The sequence below is a fragment of the Oncorhynchus mykiss genome, chromosome 3 (assembly GCF_013265735.2).
Source record: "Oncorhynchus mykiss isolate Arlee chromosome 3, USDA_OmykA_1.1, whole genome shotgun sequence".
Taxonomy (NCBI): domain Eukaryota; kingdom Metazoa; phylum Chordata; class Actinopteri; order Salmoniformes; family Salmonidae; genus Oncorhynchus; species Oncorhynchus mykiss.
This window is the reverse complement of record NC_048567.1, coordinates 18,624,475-18,638,762: the sequence shown is the minus strand read 5'-3', so window position 1 is coordinate 18,638,762 and position 14,288 is coordinate 18,624,475. Positions and strand designations below refer to the sequence as shown.

The 14,288-nt window shown below is 42.1% G+C and overlaps 2 protein-coding genes across 22 annotated transcripts in view; both read left to right on the top strand.

The window, feature by feature from the left end:
• The window catches only part of LOC110511375 (E3 ubiquitin-protein ligase UBR5), a 43,242-nt gene extending 37,878 nt beyond the window's left edge, over positions 1-5,364 (top strand). For 12 of the 18 annotated variants that reach the window (XM_036970792.1, XM_036970864.1, XM_036970817.1 and 9 more), the window contains 10 exons: positions 1,037-1,181; positions 1,380-1,510; positions 1,760-1,820; positions 2,277-2,458; positions 2,624-2,708; positions 2,820-2,975; positions 3,301-3,414; positions 3,748-3,931; positions 4,203-4,288; positions 4,395-5,364. In XM_036970792.1, the coding sequence (XP_036826687.1) occupies positions 1,037-1,181; positions 1,380-1,510; positions 1,760-1,820; positions 2,277-2,458; positions 2,624-2,708; positions 2,820-2,975; positions 3,301-3,414; positions 3,748-3,931; positions 4,203-4,288; positions 4,395-4,607 (1,357 nt within the window). In that variant the 3' untranslated portion in view covers positions 4,608-5,364. The remainder of the gene's footprint in view (positions 1-1,036; positions 1,182-1,379; positions 1,511-1,759; positions 1,821-2,276; positions 2,459-2,623; positions 2,709-2,819; positions 2,976-3,300; positions 3,415-3,747; positions 3,932-4,202; positions 4,289-4,394) is intronic. The other 6 variants (XM_021592396.2, XM_021592398.2, XM_036970859.1 and 3 more) reach the window with 4 other exon arrangements.
• A 151-nt stretch (positions 5,365-5,515) lies between these two features.
• On the top strand, positions 5,516-14,182 carry LOC110511506 (protein LYRIC). Of its 4 annotated transcripts, none has more exons than XM_021592424.2 (12): positions 5,516-6,109; positions 6,294-6,413; positions 7,291-7,372; positions 8,284-8,484; positions 8,946-9,014; positions 9,227-9,385; positions 10,093-10,152; positions 10,391-10,533; positions 11,100-11,216; positions 11,430-11,531; positions 11,718-11,835; positions 12,766-14,182. In XM_021592424.2, exons 1-12 carry the CDS (start codon positions 5,777-5,779, stop codon positions 12,831-12,833), a joined length of 1,572 nt encoding a protein of 523 aa, XP_021448099.2. In that variant the 5' UTR covers positions 5,516-5,776; the 3' UTR covers positions 12,834-14,182. The 4 variants fall into 4 exon arrangements, with proteins under 4 accessions (XP_021448099.2, XP_021448085.2, XP_021448093.2 ...); XM_021592410.2 differs by having other exon boundaries at positions 10,090-10,152; XM_021592418.2 differs by having other exon boundaries at positions 9,227-9,388.
• Positions 14,183-14,288: the final 106 nt, after the last annotated feature.

Genomic DNA, 14,288 nt, shown 5'->3' with positions numbered 1-14,288 from the left:
TTTATTTTGCAACTGGATGCAACCACGTTGTAGATGAATTGCTTATCAGTTGCTGGTGGTGTCACACGAAGCAATTCAAATGCAACACAGTTTGAAAGTTGTAACTTTTACATCTCTACTCAACTACACCGAAATAACATTTTACACTACCGAGCTGAGCCGAGCCGAGCCTAGCTGACCTGGTTACGCATCCACCAAAGTTTCTGTCCTGCACTGCATTGTCTCACATCGGATAACATGGCGGCCGTCTGTACTGAACTGTCTGAACTCGCAGACACTCATGGATAGCTAAAAAGAAGTCTGACTACAATATGCTGTCCTAACATAATTTTTTTTACCAAGGTGACATCATCTACTGAACCCCTGTTCATCCTCAAGCGTCAGTTAATCTTACCAAAAATGATGAACCTGTAGCTAATATTTAAAAGAGTAATGAGGATGTCTTCACTACCTAATTCTATATCTAGCTAAGGTGTTTTGTGGTGGTAATTCTTTATGTACGAACATTTCTAATCAATCCATATGAAAACACCAGTTCACACTCTCAATGCTGAATACTCCCTCTAGCTCTAGCAATGCACATGAGTTTTCATGATATCTGTTCTGCTGTGATTAGTGTGCCTTGTTCTACAGCACAGCTGACTGCTCTCTGCAACGTTATCGCGTTGGCCAAATGTTACAAAGTAGCGAGGCACAATGGCAGCTGTCTGTTGCATACATGCTGATTTCTGAGAGTCCCGTAACCCTGGTTCTGTACAACTTAATCAACAAGCTGTTAAACTAGCTACCGTATGGCCATTCAAACAAGCTTGTACTAGGCTGTTAGCTGGAGCATGGTTTGCCGTCGTAGCCAGAATTAGGAACTAGTGTTGAGCAAAATCTAGTTTTATAGATTAGTTCCACGTCCTACAAGACCGATCGGTTGAGGGACGAGCATTGATCTGGCGTAAGACAATGGCTTGCACTGGCCAGTTTGATTTGGGTGTAGAATGTTTGCGGGCGCTAGCTAACCTTCCTTTCTGTGTGTGTGTTCCAGGGACTCGAGGAGACAGCTGTCCATTGACACCCGGCCCTTCAGGCCAGCCTCTGAGGGGAACCCCAGTGACGAACCTGACCCACTACCTGCCCACAGACAGGCCCTGGGAGAGAGGCTGTACCCCCGCGTCCACGCTATGCAGCCGGTACCTACCAGCTTTACAACAATCTAATTCTAATTAAAGTATTATCTATAAATGCAGTATCCATTCATTATCTAATCTATAATGCATAATATCTCTATATACAATCAAGGAATACTGTATGTGATGGGTGGTGAATAAGTGAAAACCTCAAGACAGTCTACATAATGTGACTGACTGGTGTTGTTCCTTCCTCTCCAGGCGTTTGCCAGTAAGATCACAGGGATGCTGCTGGAGCTCTCCCCAGCCCAGCTGCTGTTGCTCCTGGCCAGTGAGGACTCTCTCAGGGCCAGGGTGGAGGAGGCCATGGAGCTGCTCATTGCACATGGAAGGTATAGTACAGTGTCCTATTCACCACTCTGTCATTTTGTTCTCAAAATAGCACCCTGCTCGCAGTGCACTACTTTTGACCAGAGCCCCTTTATGCTATATAGGCAAAAAGGTGCCATTTGGGACGCCTCGTCACCATACACAATTTCAAGGATGCCCTCTTTGCCTGGTCTCCCTTTTACCTCAATAGGACAACCTGGTTTGATAAAAATAAAGGATAACCTGACTAGAACCCATCTCTCCTTCCACAGGGAAAATGGTGCTGACAGCATACTGGACCTGGGTCTCCTGGAGGCTCCTGAGAAAGCACAGGTAAGCTTCAGCTCTCCATCTCCGGTCCCAGCATGCCCCAGCTCTGTGGTCCAGGAACACAAGTCATTAGACATGTCTGAAAGAAAGTTTTATGAAGAATAAAAGGAATGTGGCCTTCAGCCTCATGACATTAATTTACTGGTTAGATTTCTCTGAATGTGGCCTTCAGCCTCATGACATTAATTTACTGGTTAGATTTCTGACTGTGGCTGTTTTTAGAGGTTTACTATAACATAATACAAATATTCACCTCATGATCACCCACCGATATTATGCTCTAATAGTAACAGGATATAGGGGACTGTTTGTCAACATTTCAGCCTTAGCAACCTTTCTCAAGACCAGTCAGTTATATTTTACTGGGTGGCACTGATTTTAATTATTTTACGCCGTAATAACCAAAAATGTGTCAACTTTGTCAATTACGAATAGTTGTTGCTAATTTCCTGGTTGTAGCAGCAGGAGAACCGTAAGCGTCATGGCTCCACCCGCAGTGTGGTGGACATGGAGCTGGACGACCCTGAAGACGGAGATGACAACGCTCCCCTGTTCTACCAGCCCGGGAAGAGAGGCTTCTACTCTCCCCGGCCTGGCAAGAACACGGAGGCCAGGCTCAACTGCTTCAGGAACATCGGCAGGTAAGTCCTAGCATCCCATTCCCTTTATAGTGCAACCGGGACCCATAGGGAATCTGGAGTGCAGACAATATTTACTTGTATTCAGGGATAAAACAACTAAATTATATGTAGCCTACCTCAAAGAATTTCCAAGTATTTAAGTTTTTATTTTTTTTTAATCTCCAGAATTCTAGGGCTGTGTCTGCTGCAGAATGAGCTCTGTCCAATTACCTTGAACAGACATGTCATCAAGGTGCTGCTCGGCAGAAAGGTAATGAGTTCCACTGTTATATGTGCACTGTTGTACACTGCAATATGGAAACCACTATATCTGGACTTGTACACGGATAGAGTTCTCATCAGTATGTGTGTCTGTGAGCAGGTGAACTGGCATGACTTTGCCTTCTTTGACCCGGTAATGTACGAGAGCCTGCGGCAGTTGATCCGTCACTCTCAGGCTGGAGAGGCAGAGGCTGTGTTTGCAGCTATGGACCTGGCCTTCGCCATAGACCTGTGTAAGGAGGAAGGGGCTGGACAGGTAAATAACTCACAGGGAGAATATTTCACATGCAGTCAACTCAACTCAGGAAGTGCACTTGGGAAACATTTTCAGTCCCGATTTTTCATTTCGTTATATTTTTGCACCTGACTGCATGCTCTGGTTTTAATGCACTCTGTCACAACTGGCATTTCACTGTACTTGTGCATGCAACATTAAACATTTGAAACTGCCAGGTTTTTGTATTTATCAGAAGTTGACTGTTTGAAAACACTTCTATTCTGCAGTCTAATTGTGACAGAGAATGTTATGAAACATTGCATTGCATTATTAACATGACGTCTGCTGTCCATGGCTATATCAGGTGGAGCTGCTGTCAGGTGGGGTCAACATGCCTGTGACTCCTCTCAACGTTTACGAATATGTGAGAAAGTACGCCGAACACAGGATGCTGGTGGTTGCCGAGCAACCTCTTCATGTAAGTTGTACACTCATGTGGCAGTGTGAATTACCATTCACTATAATAAGGGGAACCAAGTGGGGCATTCTGTATCGAGTTAGGTCTAAAGTTAGCCTGGTCCCAGATCTGTTTTTGGCATGCCATAGGAGTTAACAAAACAGCAAATCGGACACCAGTCCAGTCTAAAGCTGGAGTAGGGATAAGCCTAGATGTATACAGAGACAATATCGTAGAGTGTAAATGTATGTGAGATGAATACCTTGTTCTTTCTCAGCTGATGAGAAGGGGATGGATGTGTACTGTATATAAAGATGTTGACATTTAATGTTAATACTGTTTTGTCCATTCCAGGCGATGAGGAAGGGTCTGTTGGATGTCCTTCCTAAGAACGCCCTGGAGGACTTGACAGCTGAGGACTTCAGGCTGCTGGTCAACGGCTGTGGAGAGGTCAACGTGCAGATGCTCATCAGCTTCACTTCCTTCAATGATGAATCTGGTACAAAGACCTTGGCCCGTATTCACAAAGAATCTCAGAGTATGAGTGCTGATGTAGGATCAGTTTTGCCTTTTTGATCACAATGAATAAGATTATATGGACAGGGAGACCTGATCCTAGAACTGTAAAACCTGGATGTATTTAGTTTTCCTTTGGTTATTGATCCTCACCCTAATACTTTTAGTTATGCAGTTAGAAGTCTTGTAACAAAAATACGTTTGTACTTTTACATGATTTAAGTGTGTTTGAGTTGGTTTTTATTCCATGATTGAGTCACTTATTTTTGTTATCCCACTCTGAATCTCAACAGGGGAAAATGCTGATAAGTTGTTGCAGTTCAAACGCTGGTTTTGGTCCATCGTGGAGAAGATGAGCATGACTGAGAGGCAAGATCTGGTAAGAAATTATTTTCACTACCTGATGCAGTCCCAGTTTGTGATTTTTATCTGCAGAAACTCAAATATAAATTCCAATACAATCGGATTCCTCTCCCTCCCTGCAGGTGTACTTCTGGACCTCCAGTCCATCTCTGCCAGCCAGTGAGGAAGGCTTCCAGCCCATGCCCTCCATCACCATCAGGCCTCCGGATGACCAACACCTGCCCACGGCCAACACCTGCATCTCGCGTCTCTACGTGCCACTCTACTCCTCCAAACAGATTCTAAAACAGAAACTCTTACTAGCCATTAAGACCAAGAACTTTGGTTTTGTGTAAAGGTTGACAAACATGTTTACCTGTTGTGTAATATTTACCTAGTTACATTTTTGTAGATTTGTTTTTTGTCTATACAATTTTATGGAATTCGAAGAAAATACAAAAAATGCAGTCGCTCCCCTGGCGGTTATTTTGTTTGTTGTGAACACAGACGGCTTGTTCTTATTTTATTTTAATTTTTTTAGTTCTGAAGGTAATATACATTCCTGCATTGGCTTTGTAAAGTTGAAACCCTCTGCTCTATTGGCTTAAACCTTTAGTTCCCAGGAATTTGGCTCGACAGCAAACTGTGCCGAAGCTCAGCCAAAGAGGACCGCAGTAGAAGTATTTAAAAAGTTAGTCTAAAAAAAAAAAACACTGTGATTATGATTTTGTTCCTTGCCCTAAACAGAATACTTACTATCACTGACAGTTCGCTGCTGCCTTGATGGAAAGTCAATATTTTTCTTGTATAGGGGGAGTAGGGAATTTCAAAATAAACTTGGATGCAAATTATCATTTTAGTCCCTTGATTGATGTAGAATGTATTTCTGAATATGGTTTAAATGGATGACCTCACAATAAATGCTAGGCATGCTGATAACCTGGTTTTAGGAATTTTACAAAGACTGCAATTATTTAGATTTGTCGGAATACACCCAAGCATACAATAAAACAGGCCACAAATTCTACTTGACGAGGTGGGCAGCAAAAGTTTGGTTTAAGATATGTGATTCATCATTGGGTATAGTTTTTAATAAAATATACTGGTAACTAACCCCAAGTAATCTGTTCTAGTCCAGGACCACCATTCTTAATCTGTATGAGGAAATTCGTCATGATTTCAGAGGGACTCCTTCTTCCATGACGTTGCACCAATCGTAGAGCGGGATGCTGCTAAGCACCGCCTGTTTTTCTGTTGCTCCTCGAAATCAACCTTCTTGCTTTATCAGTGGGCAAGAAACCGGTTCATCAGTCATACGAGCTGGACAAATAGCTAGCTATATGAGGGTCATTTATTTCGACCGACTCAAATGTTACATGATTGACAGCTAGCTAACGCGTTAGCAGCTAGGTGGATGACAAGCTAGCGATGATCGTGGTTTTATTGTTTGCCCTGTCAAAACCGTTATTTTTAGCCAGCTAACGTTAACTTTTGCATATTCTGTCAATCATCGAGATCAACCCAAATGGCAGAGAACTGGCAGGACGCGACCTGTCAACAGGTCAAGTTGATAGCAGGTCGCCTGAATGAGCTTCTTTCCACTGGCCTAGACCTCTTGCACTCAGAACTCGGGGTGGATTTTGGAGTGAAGCCCGAGATTCCGCCATGGTTGATCTTCTTAGCAGCGTGCATTGGGCTCGTGCTAATGGTGGCTATGTGGGCCTCCGCATGTCGCGGGCTCTTCAAGAAGCGACCGACCATAGTTGAAGTTGAGGCCATGGAAAGCACTAAACCAGCTACTATCAAGACGGCAAAAGCAGAGGAACCGAAGAAAAAGAAAAGGAAACCTACAGAAAAGGTAACGTTTCCAATGTTAGCTTACTAGCTAATTATGCTATGCTAATTTTGACAGCTCTGTCACAGTAGCTAGCTAACGTTAGTAGCCGACGTTAGCATGATTCGGCTAGCTAGATTAACCTGTCACGTGAGCCAAACTAATATTTGTTTTTAAATTAAGCCTTGTGTTCTCTTTTGCCCCACAGAAATCACAGCCAAATGGTAGTTTAGTTGCTGAGCTACAAGAGGAAGTCAGAGTGACTGAAGAAGACAACCTGCCAGTAGTGCCACATCATTCTCAAGTCAAGACAGAAAAGGCTTCTGAGGTAGGCCTAATGTTGCTTGTAGAGGCAAATTATTGTATGCAAGCCTAGGAGACTAGTGAAACAGTTGAATCTGTTGTATACAAAACAGAAGTCCGTTGTATGCTAAATAAATTCAGATATGCTTGGTTATACCTAGCTACATAATATCCCAATTTCTGCACTAAAACAAGCCTTCAAGATTGAGAACCGGCCTTATGGCGTTTGTAGTGGAGTTTTCCTAGTGATGATGTGGCTTTTAGACTAGAGGCCTGCCTCCCTTAGGACTCCTACAGTCCTGTGATGTGCAGGGGCCAGCTGGCAATGTCTGTTTGCCAGATTTTAACTTGCAGATGCAACAAATCCTAAAGGATGGGACGGATGGCTTCCTCACTTAGCTAGTGTCAAGTGTAGCTCCTCCATGATCAAATACAGCTTTCAACCCAGTTGACTGTCAGTCTGTCAATCAATGCTCTCTATAGTTGTTTTTGGAATCAATCTGCATTGAGGGGCTGACACTTCCAATATAATACTTATTTGATTTGTTTGGTTTATAGCTTTTGGGATTGTAAGGACCGTATAGCCTATAAATTACATGTCAAAAGGCTCTTGGTAGACAGATTTAGGGGAACAGGATGGTGTATGTGATTTGAGAGAGAGAGAGAGAGAGAGATATATATAGATATATACATATACATATATATATACATATACATACACACACACACACACACCCCGACCTACCTACCTAGTTTGACTGCGTTGACTTGATTGAGTGACTTTCATAACATGGGGTTTCTGTTCTAATGGTGCAGGGGGCGATGCTTCTGTATGTTACCACTTTCCCTTTCTTTGCCTTGTAGCATTAATCCACCATACATGTTGAAATCTATATATTTAGGTAAAGAATACAAAGAAGAAGCAGAAACAGGCAGTAAAGGAGGCTAAGACGGCTTCTTCTCATGGCAAGGAATCGGAGGAAGGTACGCCATACAATACCACCAACTGTTTGAATCAATTGTGCCTAGCAAAGCGCGGTGGGGGCATACATTTAAAGCTAATTATTACGTCATTTCAGGGAAATTGAAATTAGTCATATTTTAATGTTAGTCTATGAAAGATTAAATCAATCATTCATGCAATCTGACCAAGATTCGGGGGGAGCACTGCTCTAGAATCAGCGTTCTCCCTTTCCAATCTTACCTTGACATTAGAATTATTCCACAAGACTGACGATGGATTGGCTCCTAGAGAGTTCACCTATGGTTACAAATATTGAGGCGGCTTATTCTAATGCTTACCTTATAATAATGCACTAAATCCAGGTTGTGCAAATGTTACATCATGAAATATATTGAGGCAAAAATGTATCGGTAGCTTACAAATATCCAAATAAAACTCGATTGCATTAACATGAAATTGATTTCTATATCATTCAAAAATGTGTATGTAGCCTATACAGTATTTGTCTTTTAATACAGTCATCTCGGTGTTCATTTGAAGCATATTTGTTATGCAAAAAAATGGGCAACTTTGTTTTTGTAGTCAGTCTACAAACCTCTGTAATCAGCAGTCACAGAAAGACGGATAAACATCTGTGTATAAAGTGACGCGGAAGGGCAAGAAACATCTAACAACGTACTTTGCTGTTCTATGAGTGGTCTGAGGCAGTCGTTAAATAATGAGCATTTTCAAGAGCAACTTTAGTAATGATTGTTTTGGGAAACAGCTCGGAGATGTAACGATGTTCCTAAGAAGGCTTTAACGATGAACTTAATCTTGAGATTGTTTTGGGAAACTGGGCCCAGAGCCTGGACATTCTAACAGTGGATTTGAACATGAGATGTAGGCCTATTTAACTTGATCTCACTAACCTTCCCCATGTTTCTATCAGTATCAGGCACCTGGGAGACCAAGGTCAGTAACAAGGAGAAGCGTGAGCAGCGCCGTAAAGACAAGACCACCGGTGACGGCTCAGGGAGCCCTGGAGGAGTGGATCCTCTGCCTAGTACTCCTCCCACAGAGTCAACCAAAGTCAGCCCCAAAGCTGCAAACCCTGGGTCTGTCTCTGAGAAGAAGGAAAAGAAGAAGAAAGGTAAAGCTAGCTAGGTCTATCACCTTATGGTATACCTCTCTGCTGGCAAAAGGCAGCAGCTGAGCAGGCCTGAGCTTGGTTAGACACCTACACTTTCACAAACTTTCTGTAAACAGACTAATTTGGCATCCAGGGAGACTGCTACTCTCTGTCTTCTCCTGTTATTGAGTTCTGCTGGTCCCCTGTTGATCAGACCTGCTATAAATACAGACCCTGGAGGACTCCGATCCCAGAGAGAGAGCGGTGTAGCTTCGGCTGCTTGTCAACTGCTCTGTTAGCTTGGAAGCCAAACTGACATGCTCCGTTTCACCACTGAAACAATAGAACTGAGCATATCAGTTTGCGTTCCAGGCTACTGCTCTTTGTGTGTTGACCTGCTCTCCATTTGCAAATAGGAAATATAAATGTATATGGAAATATAGCTACAGCCTTGCCTTTAAACATGAGTGTTATTTCCCCAGGAGAATCCTCCAAAACCAAAGCAGAGAAAGCAGGTGCCGTTGCTGCTGTTGCCGTAGGCAGACCTCAAGGTAAAACAATATATACATATTGATTCAAATAAGGGTCTGATTAAGGCTTAGGGTGAAATCAAATCATGTCCCATTTTTAAGAAAAACAATTAGTTACATGCTCTTACTTGTGTAGGATTTGGTTGGAGTCCATTTCTTAGGCACACTATTTAAAGTGGTGCCATTGTGTGGATGTTCTTGAAGGGTGTTAAATGTGTGTGTGTTGGTGTCAGCTATCAGCAGCGAGGAGGCTCCGGTAGTGACTGGAGGATGGACTGACCGGGCTGTGACGGCCCCAGCCCTTACCATTGTTCCTGATAAGGAGCACTGGACCACTTCTGAGAGCAATCAAGACACCACTGTCTGGGGGCACGAGACTGAAAGAAATGATAGTAGTAATATTTCCCTCGAATATACTGCATATGTACATATTAATCAAATCTTACTTTTTGTTATATGCAGGGAATACAGTATACACAGTACAATTACATTTTTACTGGCAGGAGTTTTCACTGAGGTTTTCTATTGCAATGTTGTGTTATTAGGAGGGTGGACTTATTAGGAGGATCCCTGATAACAGAGATAAAGGCTAAAGACCTGAATCTAGTCTCATTAACCAGACTAACAGTTGGCACTGCAGGTAATGGGGCTGACTGTTCTTTGTGGACTCCTGGTGTAGGATCACCTTTTGGCCTCTAGATGGCATGGTTTACAGTACAGACAAGTATAGTGCCCTACAAAGGCAAAACGCATTAACTATGAATTTGGTCAAAAATATTTGTATCTGTTGTAATGGCCAGGTATGTTATTTGATTCGTGTGGTAATACGCTTCCTGACACAAGAACAAGCCAGTTAATCAGAATATATAATGGAGTAACAAAAATTGCTCTGCCTAGACAGAAAGACAGACGTTGCAGTAAAAACAATTACTTAGTTACTGTGTTTTGCCTTTGTAGGGCAGTATAGATATTTAATCAGATTGTATCATTTAAAAAACATTTTTAAACTACTAAAGAATCAAAATCATATGGCAATATTAGTTTGCGTATATTGTTGATAGTCCACCATGAAGCCAAGTCGTTGTGTGTGTTCCAGCAGTGGAACCCCAGCTGCCGTGTCCCAGCCAGCCAGACGAGCCAGACGAGTGGTCTGGTCTGAGTAAGTAAAACAAACCTTTACACTGGCAATAAAAGTCATTGCAGGGATTAGATCGCATAATGAGTAGTTATACGGGTTGCAAGGTGGCCTGTAGATCAGTGATTCTGCACAGTCCAACTGTATTGTAGTCAGACTGCTGTAGGTTGGAAAATCATCATCTCTGTCTGTAACATGTGTTGTAAAGGTTGTGTTTTTGTGAGGTGTTTTAACTAGAGCTTTCCTCTGGATGTGTTTTCAGATGGTGATGGGTCTGCTGCTGCAGCAGACGGGTGCTCTGACTGGAATGCCCCAGCGGAGGTGTGGGGGAACTATGAGGAACTCCCTGCTCCAGTAGAGGCTGCCCCCCCTGTCCTCGAGGAGTCCCTGCCAGAGACGGTCAAGGTTAGTCGCCAGTTGTGAAAACACTTTTTAGGTACCCCTCACGAGATGTTTCTAACATCAAGGGCCTGTTCCTGGTTAAATAAATAACATGCCTTATATTTAAATACTGTCAATATAATCTGGGAAAGTTGAGGAGAGAGAAACCATCTCCAGAGTTAAACAGAACATTTCATGATGAAGAGATGTCAGGGATTTAATTTAAATGTTGCATTTAAAAACCTCAATATAACTATGCATATGTGAGGATAGACTGACTGGTAATGTGCACTACATCCTTGGAATATAACTAGTTTGACTGCAGTGCAACAGTCACTTCTAAAGTGACCATGCTGTATCCTGTACAAGGTTCTGCACAGAGTAATAGTAGTGATTTGGTGATTGCTTCATTTTAAAAGCCTCTGTCAAACAAAACTACACATTTTAAATTTCAGAAGCCTCATGTAAAAAAACAAAGTATCTGCTGCTTAAGTTCAAGTTGGGGAAATGTTGTCAGGTTGTTGATTTAGGTTGAGCAGTCTAGGTCGGTTAAGTATTTGAATTAGTTTTGTACTTTGAATGTTTCACAGCAAGTATCTGATGAAGAGAGAGAAAAGGCGGAGCCTGCCGCTGATGGAACTGGTAAATTGAAAAAGAAGAAGAAGAAGAAGAAGAAGCAAGCTGAAGATGATGTAGTTACTGGCCAGGTAACACCGTAGACTAAGCACTTACTGGATTCCTCCTTAACAACATTATAATGTTACTATAGTGATTAGTCTTATTACACAGGAATAGAGCAACTTAATTTAAACTGTTACCATCACTCGTTAGAACTATATTGCTGAGTCCTTCATTGGGTCATTGCTACCTGTGGCCTTCCTGATTGGCTCATATTTGTTCTGTTTGTCTGTGATTGACAGGAGTCAGAGGAGCGAAGTAAAAAGGTTGTTGCTGAGGCCAAGGTGAAGAAGCAGCCAATCCAGGAGCCTACTGCTCCTGCTGTCAATGTTGCTGCTGTGAAGGTTGGTGACACTGCTCTATAGACCTCAATGGCTGTGTCAAATGGCACCCTATTCCCTAATAGTGTACTACTTTTGACGAGGGCCTGTAAGGACTATAAAGTGCAATTTCGTTTAGGGGACCCCTGTTGGCCCAAGAGCACAAAGGTTCTTTAGCCTCTTTAATCCCAAGGTTTCTCATTCCTGCAGGCAAGAGTGGAGCAACCAGTTGTGGTTCAGAACACAGCCCCCATCACACAAGTGCCACCCCAACCCGCAGAGACGGAGCCTACTGCCAAGCAGAACAGTCTACCTGCTCCAACACATAGTAAGTCTATCAGAACTATGTGAATCACACTGGAGTTTGGTCTAGTGGTAGTGCTGCAGACCCTGGACTACGTATCTCTGCCAGCAGCTGGGGTTCGATCCCTGCATACATCTTACTTCACTTTATACTTTCCTCTATTCTATATCCCCACTAATTTCTTGCTATACTATGATCACAATAGAAACACATTAATATTAAAGGAGGAATAGCTTTACCTTGCCCTCAAACCATTCAGATCTAGACATATTAGTGGGCTGCTTGGTGGTGTTCCTGGGCAGGGCTGCCATGTTGTGTGATTGACTGGGCCACTAAGCTGCCTGCATACCACCTTCCTCTGAAGTGTAGCTCTTGTAGGAAGCAGCTAGGCCAGGTTATTACTACCAGATGTCCCCTCTCTCCATTCAGTTTGATTGGCTATCCCAGCTAGAGCATTAGTCCTTCTCTTTAATGTATCAATCATACGGTTGCAGAATTTCAGTAACTTTCCTTAAATCCTATTTGGAAGATTCTTGGAATACGTTTAGGAATAAGCAGGAAGTCCAGGAAAGTTACAAATGTTGCAACCCTAAAAACTTAAGACTGTATACAGGCAGGGCTGCAGTTCTCGCTCCATCTCCACTCACACTTTTCTACAGCTGCACTGTTTCTCAATCCACTCTTGGAGGACCACACCTCCACGGGGTGCACATTTCTGTTTCAACCCAGCTACTATCCAAGCCATTGATTGGATGATTCAGGTGGTAGTACTGCGCGAGAACAAAAATGTACACTTCCTAGTGATCATTCTGGAATGGATTCTACACACTTCCTGCTTCTAAAGTCTTCGTTTCTGTTTTATATTTATGATTCTTTTTTTTCAACCTGTGTCTTGTCTTACAAGGAGTCCCATATTGTATTGTAAGACTATTCTCCCTGTGTTTTCCCCCATAGAAAAACCTGAAGAGAGCCAGCCTTCCAAACCAGTGATGAAGAAGAAACGGGCAAGAAGAGAAACATGAGTTGGAGTCATGAACATTATATGCAAAATACTTTGGATAAAACAGCTGTTTATGCAACATATAAATACTTCCCCTTTTAAAAACGGAAATATCAAACTTCTAAGTTCTGACCGGCCAGCTTCATATCCAAAATACAGCCTGGTCAAGCAGACTGGATCTAGATGAACTGTAAAGCTAAATTCTGCGATTCTGATCAATATCGTAGTGTGGGCACACATGAACTGTTTTCCAATTCCAATGAATCATTCGAACGATCATGTTTGATGATTAGACATCTAGAAAATGAATAATAAATCCTGATTTAATAGTGATTGGGATGTTGTGGCTTTGAGATTATTATAGAGGAAGAGTCAGCCGAGTCACGTTACTGGCCTTTATTCTGCAGTCTTTGTTTGCTGTTTATATCGTTAACCATATTGGTGCAGTGACTCCTGCTCAAAAGGTCAAGTCCAACACTACAAGGTTGTGTTCAATAGGGCACATGGTAGCGAACCGTTTTGAAAGGGAAAAACTAAATAAGCGATTGCTATCTGACAAGTCCAGGTAGTCCTCCCTGTTTCAGTCAATTTTGTACTGTTTGGTGTCTCATGAAAACGACCCAAGGGAATCATGTTTAGCATTTGGATGCAGGTGGTGTTAGTGGTATCTCTACTATTCTGCTGTACATGGAAAATACATACTTTCAGTTACTTGCTGTTATTTTGATAATCAGTGTTGTGCTCAGACTGTGTAGTTGCTTCTACCATTGATGGCTGTTGTCCTGTCCACCCGTGGTTGATGATTCAAAAGTCCTCAACCTTTTGTAACCTCTTTGTAATGAAACCGCTTCAAGCCATATGTAAAAAATAAAAAGGCCCTTTTCTATATTTGATTTGTCTTTTATATTTCTATAGTTTTTTCCTATTAATCAGTTACCTCTTATTTTTCTCTTTCTTTTGAGCAACTGATTGGTGTTTAGTCCTGCTGTAGACAGGATGGTTTCAAACTGCTTTAATCAATTATGTATTTGTAATGATGCAGTAATCAGGAATACAATTTGATGCCTTAGTTGGTTGGGTAATGTAGGCATGTGCTCTACCAACCGTTTTAATGTGCTGATTGTGTCCTATGTTGGACCATGTTTATTCTGCACCCTGAATCTTTCTCCACTTGTCTTTCTTCTTCTGGAAATGTAACATGTGAATTGCTTCCATTTTTCCTGATTGGGGATAGTAATGTCTCGGTTGAATTATTTAAATCAATGTGTTTGATACTTGTCCTTTACCTCTGTCTTTATTGTCAGAATGTTCCAAATGCAATAGAATCATATGCCCTTTGTGTGAATTTCTACCATAAAGATCATAAAGGCACTATTGTGAAGCGTGAATATTCTTATTCAACATATCTCAATAAACATAGCAGGCAGCTACAGTGTAACTATTTAAATTTCCCGGCGTTGGTGAGGGTTGATGGGAA

Coding starts and splice junctions, on each gene's coding strand:
- LOC110511506 (XM_021592405.2), top strand. CDS start 5,777: ATGGCAGAGAACTGGCAGGACGCGACCTGTCAACAGGTCAAGTTGATA. Junction 8,485..8,945: donor GAAGGAAAAGAAGAAGAAAG/GTAAAGCTAGCT, acceptor TTATTTCCCCAG/GAGAATCCTCCAAAACCAAA. Junction 10,534..11,099: donor CCCTGCCAGAGACGGTCAAG/GTTAGTCGCCAG, acceptor AATGTTTCACAG/CAAGTATCTGATGAAGAGAG.